General features: G+C 37.2%; 1 protein-coding gene across 2 annotated transcripts in view; it reads right to left on the bottom strand.

The window, feature by feature from the left end:
- The window catches only part of LOC134803444 (soluble guanylate cyclase 89Db-like), a 32137-nt gene extending 17038 nt beyond the window's left edge, over positions 1–15099 (bottom strand). Inside the window, exons 1-2 of one of the 2 annotated variants that reach the window (XM_063776273.1) lie at positions 14983–15099; positions 1292–1369 (exon numbers count right to left, since the gene is read on the bottom strand). In XM_063776273.1, the coding sequence (XP_063632343.1) occupies positions 1292–1369; positions 14983–15024 (120 nt within the window). In that variant the 5' untranslated portion in view covers positions 15025–15099. Of the gene's footprint in view, positions 1–1291; positions 1370–7949; positions 8072–14982 lie in introns of those variants that run through there. The other variant, XM_063776265.1, reaches the window with a different exon arrangement.
- Between the last annotated feature and the right edge of the window lie 313 nt (positions 15100–15412).

Here is a 15412-nt window from a genome sequence, read left to right as displayed (position 1 = left end):
AAGATAGAGCTGATGCTGAACCCTGGCAGTACCTATTGGAACTCAGGTTTGGTGCAACATAGGCAAACGCTGTTTTGGTAATCTGACTCGTTTTATTGAGCACTTGGGAGATACCCAAGATAGAGCTGTAGCTGAACCCTGGCAGTATTTAGTGGAAGTCAGGTTTGTTGCAATATAGGCACACGATTTTTTGGTCATGTCACTCGTCTTGATGAGCACTTAGGAGAGTAGTACCCAAGATAGAGCTGATGCTGAACCCTGGCAGAGTACCTAGTGGAGCTCGGGTTTGGTGCAACATAGACACACGCTGTTTTGGACATCCGACTCGTCATGATGATCACTTGGTAGAGTAGTACCCAAGATAGTTGATGCTGAACCCTGGCAGTACCTAGTGGAGCTCGGGCTTTATACAACATAGGCACACGCTGTTTTGGTCATCCGACTCGTCTTTTTGAGCATTTGGGAGATACTTAAGATAGAGCTGTAGCTGAACCCTGGCAGTATTTAGTGGAACTCACGTTTGTTGCAACATAGGCACACGCTGTTTTGGACATCTCACTCGTCTTGATGAGCACTTAAGAGAGAAAATTATACGTAAGTTTATGTGCGGAGCGGCATGATTACCGCCGGTAGGTGTCCAGATGTGATAGTTTTACGCTCAATTGTGTGGTGTGCCGCATAAATAAATTCAAGGAAATTGGCTCGCTAACCCAACATTATGTAGGAAAGCCAGTTGGCTTCCTTACAAAAAGTACTGGGCGACCGTGTAGGATGTAATAGCGCTTGAAATTGTATAGATGGTCAAGCAAATCTTGTCAGTAGAAAAAGGCGCGAAATTCAAATTTTCTTTGGGACGATATCCTTTCCCGCCTACATTTTTCAAATTTGCCGCCTTTTTCTACTGACAAGATCTGCTTGACCCAGTATATAATACGTGTGGATGATATTAAATGATATTAATAATGACAAAGTAAAAGCTGTATAAGACAGGCGTACCGGACAGCGACCGGGGTCCGGTTGGTATATTTCTTTCTTGCTCTCACTTATAGCTGCGTCCTTAACGGACTTATTACGTACCCACTCGATCGACCATGGAACAAGCCTCGGACTGGATCAAAGTCGCGGTCCGGTACGTTTAGGTAGAAAAACTCCGCGAGCCCTTACAAAGCTCCGCTTTTTGCTAGTTTATTCTAATTCAATATCACAATTAAGTTAAATAGATATATGTATAGGTTAATGGACTAAGTATAGCCCGTAAATGAATTTCTAAAAGTAAACGTATGTTTGGTACCTGAGTAGCGCTGAACACCGTGTTCCTCGCGCCGGCTTCCCGTAGGATGGTCTCCCATATCTCCTCTCCGCATTCTTGCTGGGGAACAAAACATATCAACATGAATATATGTACATACGATTTAGATTGGTTCATGTCAAAAGCACCTTAGCTCCCTAGTGGTACTGGTAACCCAAATAAAATAGTATTTGCATGGTTTCGCAACTGGTAGAAAAACCAATGACCAGTGATTTAAAAAAAACAAAGTAGCAACTTTCAGTTCTTCAACTTGTTTTCGTGAGAGCTTGGCAATCGAATATTCATAAAGATGAGCAAAAAAAAAATGATGGGTAATATTGGGTAAGCAAAAGCCACGTCACAAGCAGTCAAAAACTCTGGTGAATGAGCTCAAATCGAACAACAACGTGCCTATAGCATTGACGTATACTAAGGACGGGCTAATGGGGCACTAAAAATGGTACTAGTTCAGCGGTGTTACTCACGAATTCCAGCCAATCGTGCAGTCTAACGCAACTAGTTGCGACCTATAGCGCGCGTAATGCGAACCAACTCGTCAACCAATCGCGCGCGTGATGCGAACTCATCAACCAATCGCGTTGTAGCGGTTTCACACCGCTGTACTGGCCCCTGTCATGTCTCATTATTATTGCCCGTAAAGCCAGTCCCTAGATATCTATGTCAATGGCCTATAGGTACCCAGGTAATAGTATTTTTTTTTACCTAGATGACAAAAGTGATTTAGCTCGGCATAAAATAGAGAGCATTATTTGGCAACAATTTGGACATCGAAGGACGTGACATTGCAAAATTGGGTGCCTATTTTGAACTAGACAATAGACACATCATGCAACACTAATAGCGCGATAGTTGTAATTAGTTGATGCTACCTCGATTATTTTAATAGACGGTACAAACATACAAACACGCAAACATAACCTGCATTACAAACATAACGCATCACATACAAGATTTATTTTATGTTTGTTTGTAGGGACGTAATCGCGAACATAATAAAATTAATGGATGTAATTTTCAGGTGTTTGCTTAAGGCGACGGTAGCGGTGGGTAAAATTTCAGATTCTGTCAATCTACCCCATTTCACACACAAGCGCACTTCACGCACACTACCTCACTTTACTGGGACAGGTCAGTGACCCATGTTTTTTTAAGATCTGGGGGCACGGCAGTGCCCCCGCCAAGTCGAGCGCGAAGCAAACACTGCGGTACCATCCTTTACTGGAACCATTTCGCCGCATTTTCAGGCCCCTATTTGAGAACCTCTGGATAAGACCAGAACGCAGAAATTTTGGTCATCCAGTAAGCTATAATCACATACTTAAAATCCAAAATTCCAAGTCTGTAGGTCATTTAGTTCCGAAGTTAAGCGAAAGCAAAGTTTCGCATTTATGACACTCACTCACTCATGATCATCAGAATAGAACTAGTACTTCCCATAAACTCAGAGAGCTGAAATTTGGTACAGACAGAGTTAGGGTTTAATGACCACATAAAGGGAAAACCTAAAAATATTGCAATATCAGTCACGTTTTAAAGACTAAGAACTGCATAAGTAAATAATATATAAATATATGATATTACAAAGTTACTGTTGCAGTTTCTACAAATAGTAGGTAAAGTAAAGGTACACTACGATGTACGATGTGAGTATGAATGAAGATATGTTTAGTTATGATATGTGTATACATAGTATGGGTATGAGAACCCGAAAAGAAGGACTGCCTACAAAAAGAGATGAGATCCCATCAAAAACATTACATGTAATAAGAAAGGTGCAAGTCTCGCAACGCTTTTACTACAAAAAAGTTTTGAGATGTAATGTGAAACCAAGTCGGTTATTTTAATCAGTGCCAGGGGGTGTTAAAACCGTATCAATAAGATATCTTTAATTTGTAATACATATAATGACTTGGCAATCGCACATAATGCTTTACTCGTACCGTACTCGTAAATATGTGTAATGCTCAAACTGCAATTAGCGCTAGCGTTATGTTCAATTAGAATTATTTTTAATAGGTGACGATGATCCTTTTGTCATTATGCAGCCGTGCGATGACCAAGTCATTATACGTATTACAAATTAAAGATATCTTATTGATACGGTTTTAACACCCCCTGGCACTGATTAAAATAACCGACTTGGTTTCACATTACATCTCAAAACTTTTTTGTAGTAAAAGCGTTGCGAGACTTGCACCTTTTTACATGTAATGTTTTTGATGGGATTGGACCAAAGAATATAATACTCACTAGGGATTGGACTTTTAGTTTAGTATTGACCACTGGCCTCCTTTGAGGAACAGAAACTATTCCATTGAAAGATGAAAGAGAAACAATACATTTAATTTAATCTTGCTTTACTTGTCTGTTCATGTCACACGTGACGTACCTATTTAATTCATTTGATTGTTGACTTAAATTATTGCTTTGGCGAGATACGCGTTTTGTACAATTAAAGCGAAAAACAAGATTAGACTGGTCTTATTTTTGTAAAATTCGATTTCGACTGGCAAATCATATTAATATTACTTTTTGGCAACCAGGTTTTTTAACCTAATTAGACCCCGCTGAATACGATTTTGCCGGTTGCTTGATCGAATTCTTGACCGGAAGTGAGATATTTGATGTTAAAGGTCCCTTTTTTTAGTTTTTCGTAAATAATTCTTAAACGGTGGCCCGTTGCAAAACAATATTATACATAAATATTGAACATAAAATTTTCCACAAAAAAGGTTCTACTAGATAAGTAATCTGCATAAAATTGCCTACAAGAAAGATTCCGTGAAATTTTTCGCTAGGAACAATATTTAAAGAGATATTAACGCGGGAAAGTTAATTAGAATCACTTCTAAGGTCCCTTTTTTTAGTTTTTCGTAAATAACTCGTAAACGGTGGCCAATATCAAAAAATGTTGTTAAAAGTTAATAATCTACACTAAATTTTGTACAAAAAAGATTCAATGCACTTTTTCGCAGAGGGACCAATGTTTAAAAAGATAATAAAGAGGGAAAGATAATTATAATAAATTCTAAGGTTCCTTGTTTTTTATGTTTTCGTTAATAATTTGTAAAGTATGACTCATAGCAAAAAAAAATCTTATACATAAATAATAAACATAAAATTTCCTACAAGAAACATGTAGAACACTTTTCGCTAGGATCAATATTTAAAAAGACAAAGCAGCGGGAAAATTAATTATAATCAATTTTAAAGTTCCTTTTTAGTATTTTGTAAATAACTCGTAAACGGTGACCCATAGCAAAATAGGTTTTTAAGAATAAATTATCTACATAAAATTTTCTCCAAAAAACATTCGGAACACTTTTCTCTATATAAGAACTACAACTATAAGAAGCAACCGTTTAAGAGTTTACGTTTAAGAGTTTAGTTTACGTTTACGAAAAACTAAAAAAAGGGACCTTTAATATCAAATATCTCACTTCCGGTCAAGAATTCGATCGAGCAACCGGGAAATTCGGATTCAGCGGGGTCTAATTAGGTTAAAAAACCCGGTTGCCAAAAAGTAATATGATTTACCAGTCGAATCAAAAAGGAGAGCGATTTTGAATTTTTATGTCTAGTCTAGATGTCATCAAATCAGATGTAAAATGTTATTTACTACTTTATACGGTTTTTCATAAGGTGCAAAATTCATTCAATGGGAATTTAAATAAATAAAGTTTCGGCAGGGTGGCAATTCCATTTCGGCGGTTAAAATAAAATACATAAATATATAAGTGGAAACAGTCTTGGCTAATGTACCCCTAATCTAATAGGTATCTTTACTGATTTACTTTTATGTGGTATATTCGCTGTTTGTTTCGCTATTCAATTAATAAAATGAAATCGGTCTCTGCATAACTTGATTGTTAGTAAACTAACCTGGAAAATAATCTTAAAATAACCGAAACATTTATGTACAGTCACATTCACCTGCAATAATATGTTACTATTCTAAAATATGTGACATGCTCTTATGGGTCTACAAATAAAAGATCGTGTCAGATATTTTTGCGGCCTTCGTTGTGTAACATTATTATATTATTGCAGGTGACTGTACATTTGGAATAATTATTTTGTTTAGTTTCAACGAAAGTTTTAAGTTTAGTACGAAAATACTTCAGATCAAGCTTTCCTCATGGACTAACTACGTATGCACCTTTGGTATGCACAACTAGTTGTGTCTTAAGGAAGTTTTTTTCTAAATCCTTTCCATAGACACAACTGGTTTACTGTAATTTAATTTGAGTTCCCAAATACACAACTATGTTAATATTGAACAAATGATTTGCACAACACTTTGTGTTTGTTGTGTGTTCTAAATCGAAAACGTCGTATACCGGCCCGTGGCGTCGTTGATCGGGTCGCCACTTTCCCGAATGAAGGTTGAGGGAGGCGATGGCTTAGATACGCGTCATTACTCGTGAACGGGTGCTGTTTGTGGAGACTGGTCTGTTTAAGCTAACACGAGCTATTATAGTATTATTAGTAACTTTATTTTTGAGTTTAATTACAATTAGACGCCTCATTCTGCTCTCGTATGTTTCTTATCTCTTAATGAATGTGTTAATTATACAAGATTTTGACTCTTGGAGACCCTATACATCTCTAAGGATAATTTGATAAACTATATAATCTTATAGTTCTGACACCTAGAGACATTTACACCTCTGAATATTATAGATTTTTTTTTGTTTTTGTATCTGTATTTTTTTATTTAATTCGTTTTTTTTTATGTACTTAATTCGACATTAAGATACCGACATCGACATGAGTTATCGACATCTCTAAATAATTGTAATACGTTAGTTTGAATTGGTAGTTGCAGTTAGTTGTATTCTATTTTATAAAATTGTTGATGTATTGTTATTATTTTTGCTTGTATGTACCTAAATTCAATGTTGACGTGTAAAAGTACCCTTGTGGCCTATTTGCTGATTAAATGTTGAAGTTTGAAGTTTGAAATCATAAAATAAAGAATTTAGATTCTGCATCGAACATCCGAAATTAAAGTTGATCACCGTAACAATATGGTATGTCATCGTGTTAGTAAGTTAAAGCTATACCTTTTTATTATGTTATATATATTATAAGTAAAACAGTTTTTTTATTTTTGCACAAGATTTTGCTTTCAAATGTATCGTATCCCTTATTAAATACATAAACACGGTCGCGAAAAAAAAATATTCCCCCATAGAAAATGGATTAGCCAAAATGAATGAAACAGCCAATTTTTTTTCGCAATTTGGGGGTTGGTCCCATAGTAAAAGTTGCTCAGTATAATCCCAAAACTCCCTGGCAACGGGAATGCAGTTAGGTACATATTTTTTAGCCAGCCTGTATAAAATAATTGTATTTATGGGTCACAGCATAGGTACCTAATTAAACATATTACAAAACTTTCTTTCTAAAAGCTCTATCAAATTATTTTTAACCATATACTATTTACAAGCAATAGATGGCGAGCTGATGTAAAAATGCAAGGGGTTATGCACTTTTGCAGCTGTGTGTACGATCATAAATATATCAAAATCGTACTTAATTTATATAATAAGAATGGACTGGAAGTAATGTAAGTGCCTATACCAACAAGTGGGTGTAGGCGGCCGAGAAGCAATCTCGACATATACCCTAAAGTGGGAGAGGGTAAATTATGTTTAGTTTAATTGACTTTGGTTAGCCTTCACCTTGAAGGAGACTTAAAAGGGCTATTACGAAATTTAATGTCTCAAATATAATGGTAGAGTTACCATAAGTTAAAGACTAAATATGAAGTTGATATTCTAATATTTTATAGTGTCGATTAAGTAATAGTACCTACCGATATTATTATTAATTTACGGCGACTATAAAATACTGACCAGTTCACCAAAAATGGACTGAATATCTACACTTTAGGGACATTTATTAAATACAATTCACGATTTACGAATGATTATTTTTGAAAACACTTATTATAAACACCTTTAACCTGTCGTCTACCCAGGCCGGAGATTTCCGGCCAATTAATTGTTCGTTACTCTTGTCTCCAGCATCCCACACGCGCCGTTTACCCCGTATTTGTTACGTCCGATTTTTTTTGCACCTGAGATATGTAATTGGCAAAGGAAAAGCAACTTTGATTAAAAAAAAATGCTTTTCGACTGGGGTTAAAATGGCCTCCGTCCGTAACGAAGACGGGAAGAAATCTCCGTCCGTAACGAATACGGGGTACAGAATAATTGACGGAGATCTCCGGCCGGGGTAGATAGAGGGGTGCTTTTTTTGACAGCTTGGTAGACGACAGGTTAAGTTACCTACTTTAGGTTATCGAATTGACTAAGTAGGTAACATGTTTTACGAGTCGACGGAGAGTTGTAATAGGAGGTACAAGACTTGACAAGTATATTTTTTTTTCTTGTCGTCGGTTTCATCACTGGGTATTCTGGGAAAGTACTTCAAATCCGAACACCTTGTATGGATATATAAATAATATTCGGACAATTGGAAACTCTACTATCTACTAAACTAACTTTTACTCTTTGCCTTAACGTGGATCTTTGGAATACTGATATCTAAATTGGAAGAACTTTGATCTGTATGGCTTTTCAGGTTCATGTTAAAATCAGGAAGTACCCGTATCATGTGACATGTGTCTTACCACGATGTAGTGCTGTACGCTCTCCAGCAACCACCCGTACATGGCGCACTTCGAGGGCTTAGAGGTACCCAGCAGACCTTATTTATGAAGTTCGTTATTTACGGAAGGGAGGAAAATTCCCGGACAAAATAGGTACCTACTTAAAAAGTTAAGTCACAACCGGAATAACAGAATATGTAATTAAAAATAAAATGGAATACTTTTTGCACTAAATAAAGCCTTATCATTAATTATAAATTGGATTGCTATTTGGAATTAAATTAACAAGAAACGGGTTTAGAAAATCCAATTAAAAATTACACCAAAAACACCTACAAATGTTCCAAATTTTATTATTTTTATAATTCAATATATAGTTTAATCGCCCTTTAAAGAATTTAAACTGAAGAATGAGGTATATATTTTTTTGATTAAACGAAGTTAAGTGCAATTAAGATTTTAAACCGCATGGCATTATTTACAACTGACCCAACTCAACAATAAGCAACGTTGACAGATATAAACTCTTAATAATATTGTGTTATTGATCACAGTGCACTCAGTGGTGATATCATTGGCAAACTATTAATTGTGATTTGCACTGACATTTTTAAAAGTTTAAAAGAGTCGAATTTTCAAGACAGAAGAGTCACATGTGAGTATGTCACAATATATGCGAAGTATAAATTTGTCAAAATACTGAGTAGATTTTGCTCCCCCAGTGGGCTTTCCAACCGGTCCGAGATTGGAAAAACGGACCACAACACTAAGTTATTAGGGCGCTAAGTTACTTCGTTGCAACCACCCGTGTAGCCTGCGAGGCTCTCGCGCCGGCACTGCCGCCGGTGCCCTATCATGCTACAGCCTGTGCTTAGCGCTTCAAATATAAGTCTCCCGGCTCGATTCAAGAAATGAGTTAGAGATTGATTAAATACGATATAGTAAAGATATGTGACGTTCCACGGCAAAAGGTACCTTATGGGCGGCTGGTGGCACCGCGATTCGGGAAATGAATTAGAGATTCACTAGATATGAAATAGTAAAGATATGTGACGTTCCACGGCAAAAGGTACCTTATGGCGGCTGGCGCTTACGTCACATATTAGCGCTGCAATAATATTGGAGCGGCGTTAATAATAGCGTAAGCGCCAACCGCCATAAGGTACCTTATATCCGTGGGACGTCACATATCTTTACTATATCGTATCTAGTTAATCTCTAATTCATTTCCCGAATCGCGCCGTATAATCGTTTTTCAGGACCTTGAGTGAGTCTTATAGCCTTATAGCCTAATAGCTTTAAATATAAATTAAGTGTCTCCGCTACAACATACACCTCTACAATGCATTATATTGTTTAAGGTAAGGCGGGGTAATACTAACATAGTTTATTTTCGGGGCAAGACAAACAGTATGAGGATTCCATACAAGTGATTGTCTTATCCCGGTGATAGTATTACCCCACCTTACCTTACGTTGTTTTTTTTTTAAGTTTTCTTAAATTATTCGACATAGGTATTTTAATAACATAGCAAGAGTCTGTGCGGAAACAGAAGAGTCGTAGAATGTATGGGCGGGCTCCCTTACATTCCACGACTCTTCTCTTTCCGCACAGACTCTATAGTGTTTTAAACAAGATTTGCCATAAGAATTACAAATAAATTGGGTAGCCATGTCGGCAAGTTGCTTTTAGTGCTAAAATTAAAATGAAAACGAGACTGACTTGTATTATTAATTCATCGTGATTTATATTTCTAACTGCCTCTGCGTTTACTGTAAGGATGCCTGTTAAGGCGACCATCCCGACATTCGCGTTTCACTCCAGTATTAGGGCGCTTCCGGATCCGGAACCCTCATTTGCCTTGTATTTAGACCAACGTTCAACCCACTCTGTTCCGAAGTTTGCCATTCGATGTTCCAAATTTTATAACGCTTTTATCTGTAGGTACCTACTCGTACGCTATGGTAAGTCCACTATACCGTAGTCCAAATTCTATATTTTTAAAATATATTATGTTATAACGTCGCGAACTTAATGGCTCTTAATCCGATTTTATATTGTCAATAATTCATTGGTCTGATTTCAAGTGAGTTTTTTAAATGAAAGGGATTGCTGGTGTTAACCCATGGTTAACAATGAACAAGTGTGCTTTTATTTACGTTTTCAACATATTTAAGACACGATGTTTTTTTACTTACTTAGTTACAATACTCCGAAGAGTCCGAAGTCTGGTAAAAATTATGGAAAAGATGCTGCTAAACCTCCCGATTCATCTGTAAATGATGAAAGTCGTTCGACCGAGCCTGGTGTTTCCTTATATAGATAACTTGATAAAATAGGCATATGTACTTATTCCATGGTAGGTACTAGCATAGAGAAATATAGTAAACACCCACGAGTAATAGGCCCGGCGTTTTATGAACGTCTACCCGCCACTCTCAAAAATGAATCATCGGATGATGTATTTGGGCGCTGATTGAAGGAACTTTTATTGAATGAAACGCTCTATTCTGTCAAAGAATATAAAGAATAAAATCTTGACTATTAAATATTTTTAATAAGTATTTTTATTTTTATTAATTAGTAGATTGACATGCAAAGTTGCTTTTTTCCTATTATTGTAATATATTAATTTTGACTTTTTGACATTTAGGCTAGTATATTTTAAATATTTTTATAATTATTTTGGACATTTTTATTTTTTATATTCTTAATTAATTTGACTAATTTTTACTGTTTACTCTTTTCTATTTTATAGAAAGTGGTTTTATATTATATTACTGTATTATATTTTAGATTATTATTCTATTAATTATTATTATTGATATTGTGTTATGACGATCTTTTTGTGAATGCATTTTATTTTGACATGTAAAATTTAATGTACATTTTCAATAAGAAATAAATGAATCTAATCTAAGACAAGAGCTCACTCCATACATCAGTTTTGATACCAAAAAGACTATTATTTTCATAGTCGACATCTAGCATCGAGTAGCGGAATTATCAGTAACTACTTTAAGTAGTATTAGTAGTGTCAAGTGACAATAGATGTAGCAGCGACCGGAAAGTCTAATGCTCAACGACATAAGACTTTCCGGTCGGTGCTACATCTATTGTCAGTTGGCAGTACTACTACTGCTACTTAAAGTACTGATAATTCCGCTACTCGATGCTAGATGTCGACTATGAAAATAATAGTCTTTTTGGTATCAAAACTGATGTATGGAGTGAGCAATCTATGTATTTTTTCTCTACTTTGGTACGAGTAACAACAAACAGCTAGGCGTCATCGGAATTTTGGCATGACACTTTAAAATCTTTAAATAGTATGAGCGCAGTTTACATAATCATAAGTGCTCCTAAAACATAATTTTGGGCTCAATGTTGGCACTAGATAAACTACCGACGCACGGGTGGTAGGTAAACACGAGTCCCTGAGACATCTAACCCATTTAGAAATTTATTATGGTTTATTTATTGCTTTATCAAGAATGAAGACAAGTGAAAGGAATGTTTGCGCTACAAAGTCTTTCGTTTAAGCACCTACCTAGTCCTGCATTACCGTGTTTTGACTGTAAATTACAACTATAAAAAAAATATTACAAAAACATTTATTTTGATAAAGTTATAATAACATAAATCAAATTAAGGACACAGAGCCAAAGAGTAAAGTAAGTGTATTGAAACACAGAGCCCTATAAAAACTCCTTCATACAATAGACCTTTTCTCTCTAAATCCGCCCCGCGGCAGACAGCTCAGTAATAACGAAATGCCTTCAGAATCAGAAGGCCTTTTTACTCGCATTTTCAGTCTGACATTTTTGAGAGAGGCTCAAGGCCAATCCAGCGAATCCACTGACACATACTAATTAATGAATGCTCAATTTTCTAAAGATATCCTGTTCCAAATAGATAGGTCACATGAGCTCCCATTTGTTTCAATAAAGGGGGATATTATACAAATATAAATAGGAAGGTTTAGGTAAGTATATTTTTTTAAATTTAAGGTTAGCACCCGTGCGAAGCCGGGATGGGGGGGGGGGGGGCACGTCCCTCTTAAATCAATTCGAGATATAATTCAATAGGTAGTTCTACATCACTATTACACCCTGCAGTCAGTTAGGCACTTCAGTCATATAAATATGCAGTCTCGTAGAGACAGTGAAGTCATCAAGCTGGAGAATGCGTTGAATTGGTTCAGTGAAACGCATTGGGGCCAATTGGCCATGCGCCCTTCGAAGGACGCGGGTCTATTGCCTATTCGGGTTATTACCATCGTGCTTAATTGGGTTGCAGAATGTTGATACCTTACCTACGGCATTCATTTCAGTCAAGGGTATGATTAGTTCTACTGTTCATTGTCATTAAACATTAAACTAACATAGAAACGTGTGCTGGTGTAACTATAATTCAATGTATGCGGCTTGAGCGCTAAAGTTTACTCCATAATCATAATTCCGCGGACTAGATTGAAAAGTCAATCACAATTTTTGTAACTTTTTGAGCCATTTTTGAGCGATAATTTCTGAAAACCTTCACATTATCAAAAATCGTATGACTACTTTTCTGTGATGTTCATAAATCGAAATCGCTTGTAGACCCTTTATAAAATACTTCTTCTTCCTTGCGTTATCCCGGCATTTTGCCACGGCTCATGGGAGCCTGGGGTCCGCTTGACAACTAATCCGATGATTTGACGTAGGCACTAGTTTTTACGAAAGCGACTGCCACATCTGACCTTCCAACCCAGAGGGGAAACTGGGCCTTATTGGGATTAGTCCGGTTTCCTCACGATGTTTTCCTTCACCGAAAATCAACTGGTAAATATCAAATGATATTTCATACATACATAAGTTCCGAAAAACTCATTGGTACGAGCCGGGGTTTGAACCCGCGACCTCCGGATTGAAAGTCGCACGCTCTTACCGCTAGGCCACCAGCGCTTCCTACCCTTTACCCTTTATTTATTTATTTAAGCGTATGGCGTATTAATATTGTAGGCAATATAATCATGCTACTAGTATAACTAATTATAAGTCGACATCCAGGCTACGCAGCCAATCGATCGCATCAGGTGTCAGATTGGTGTAGAGGTCCTCCGGGCCGCCCTGGAAACGCCTCTTTGGGCACCGTTCTACAATGTGCTGGGTAGTTTGATCTTCAAGGCCGCAGTCACACAACGGACTCTCGTTCCATCCCCATTTATGTCGCATATAATTGCACCTGTCATGACCTGTGCCGATTTTGTTGAGGCGGCACCAGTACATATTTTTTCTGCAGCGAGAAGCCCTTCGGCTTCTGAGTAGGGTTTTGGGTACTTATGTGGTGACCAGCCGCCTCCGCCCATTCTTCTTTCCACGCCTGCTCCAACTGAAATCCGCCAGCCCTCAGTTTTCTACCTGCTTCGCTTGTAGGTCGGCGCGATTTAAGTCGCTGCTGCGGTGGGTTAGTGAACTCTTGGTAGACAGGTAGATCGGACCGGGCATATATTTTTTCAGCTTCTCTCAAGAGCGCGTGTTTCCTGCGTAAGCGAGGCGGAGCTATGTGGCTAAGCACTGGTAACCAGTGAGTCGGCGTAGATTTTATCGTACCGAGACACACCTCATTGCGTCGTTCAGTCTCGTGTCCACTTTGGCTACGTGCGTGCTTTTACACCATACAGGCGCGCAGTATTCTGCTGCAGAGTATACGAGGCTGAGCGCTGTAGTTCGGAGCACATCGGCAGATGCACCCCACGAAGTGCCACTGAGTTTGTGCAAGATATTATTGCGTGTAGCTAGTTTGAGGGACGATTTTGTAATGTGCTCCTTGTAAGTCAGAGATCTGTCCAAAGTGACACCGAGGTATTTTGGGTGGGGGTTATATTTGAGAATTGAGACTTGAAATTTAACAGTGGGTTGGTAGTTGGCATGTTTATTATGAAGATGGAAGCACGCAACCTCTGTTTTACTGGAACTTGGTATGAGCCTCCAAGATGTGAAGAAACTCGACATGGTTTTCAGGTCCGACGTCAGGACTTCCTCCGCTTCCTCAAATCTCCGACTTCGAGTTACCAGCGCGATATCATCAGCGTATATAAACTTTCTAGCTGTAGTATCGTACCCTTTATAAAATACAATAAAGTCAATAAAGGAAACACATGTGTAGATAGTGAAACACATCATCATCATTATCACATTTATCGACATACACCGTGACCATTTTATATTTGTCTGTCAATTTAGTCCGCAGATTTATGGATTCAACTTTAGGTAGCTTTAATGAAACTGAAGTTTCGCAGGTGAAATTCTAGCTATATTGCAGTAAAACTTTTGTCATCAAAACATAGCTTTTCTTTATGACAATTGGGTATATAGCTTGTTTGCTAGTATAATATTATGTACGTACTAATTTAAGTAGCACAATATACATTACTAAACTGATGGACACACAAGATGATTGGGAGAGAGAAAGATTAAATAACAAAAAAAAATTTCGCCATCACGGTTAACCATTATAGAATATAATAAAGCCTTCTTGAACTTGACTTATATATAGTAATATTGTATTGAGTAAAATACCTAAATAAAAATAGAAATTGTTTATTTCAGATTTTAAAATCCATTGTGTTAGTCTACTTACATCGAAACTTAAAAAACTAGATGTTAGTACATGTGTAAATACATAATTAAAACAAACAAGAAAAAAAAGGAGTCACAATTACTACCTATCATTGCCCTACCCGTCACAATCCTGACCCAATATTTAAACATTGGACAGTCAAGGCGTCCAGACAACAATCCTCAGGATGTTGTAATTACTGTCTTGCACTCGTCTCAGCAAAGAGGCTACCCTCTTGCGTCTGATGGCATGGAAGCCATCCGAGTGCGCCTCGACAGAGCAATGACGATGCAGCTTTAACATCCATTATTGTATTTTATACCTATTACGGAGCGCATTATAAACGCGCTTCGTATGTTTCACCCATAGACGGTACGAGTAGAAGGATGTACAAAACACTTTAAATAGTAAATAAAAGTAATTTAGAATAGTAGGTAGCGTTTGGACTTACCGAAACAAAATAGCGTATATTCTCAAAAAGAATTCCGTACATCGCTGACGCTTTCACCGCTTGACCGAGTCTCGAATTAATGAAATACTGAGACCTTTGTCACGTGCGGCGGCAAAGGTCGTACTGCATTCTTACTGCCCTACCCGCAATATTGACACTTTATTTGTACACGTTGGCCCTTTAATTAACTTAATTAAGCGAAGTGACACTTTGAGTAATAGAAGGATGGGAGATCGATTAGATTAGACAGAGTAAGGTTGCTTAAAAGATTACTTTTAGTTGGAAAACGTAAACAATTTTCGGCAATTAAACTTCTATTTAATAGGAAAGCGGGTCAGCTCTTATTATTATTATTCAGAGTGTCCTACTGCTGCTTATTTTTATAAAATCTGCCGGCATGGAATGGGGTATGTAACATTCGCTCTGCACC

This window comes from Cydia splendana, chromosome 2 (assembly GCF_910591565.1).
Source record: "Cydia splendana chromosome 2, ilCydSple1.2, whole genome shotgun sequence".
Lineage (NCBI taxonomy): Eukaryota > Metazoa > Arthropoda > Insecta > Lepidoptera > Tortricidae > Cydia > Cydia splendana.
The sequence above is the reverse complement of the archived record's forward strand: the minus strand, read 5'-3'. Positions and strand labels throughout refer to the sequence as shown.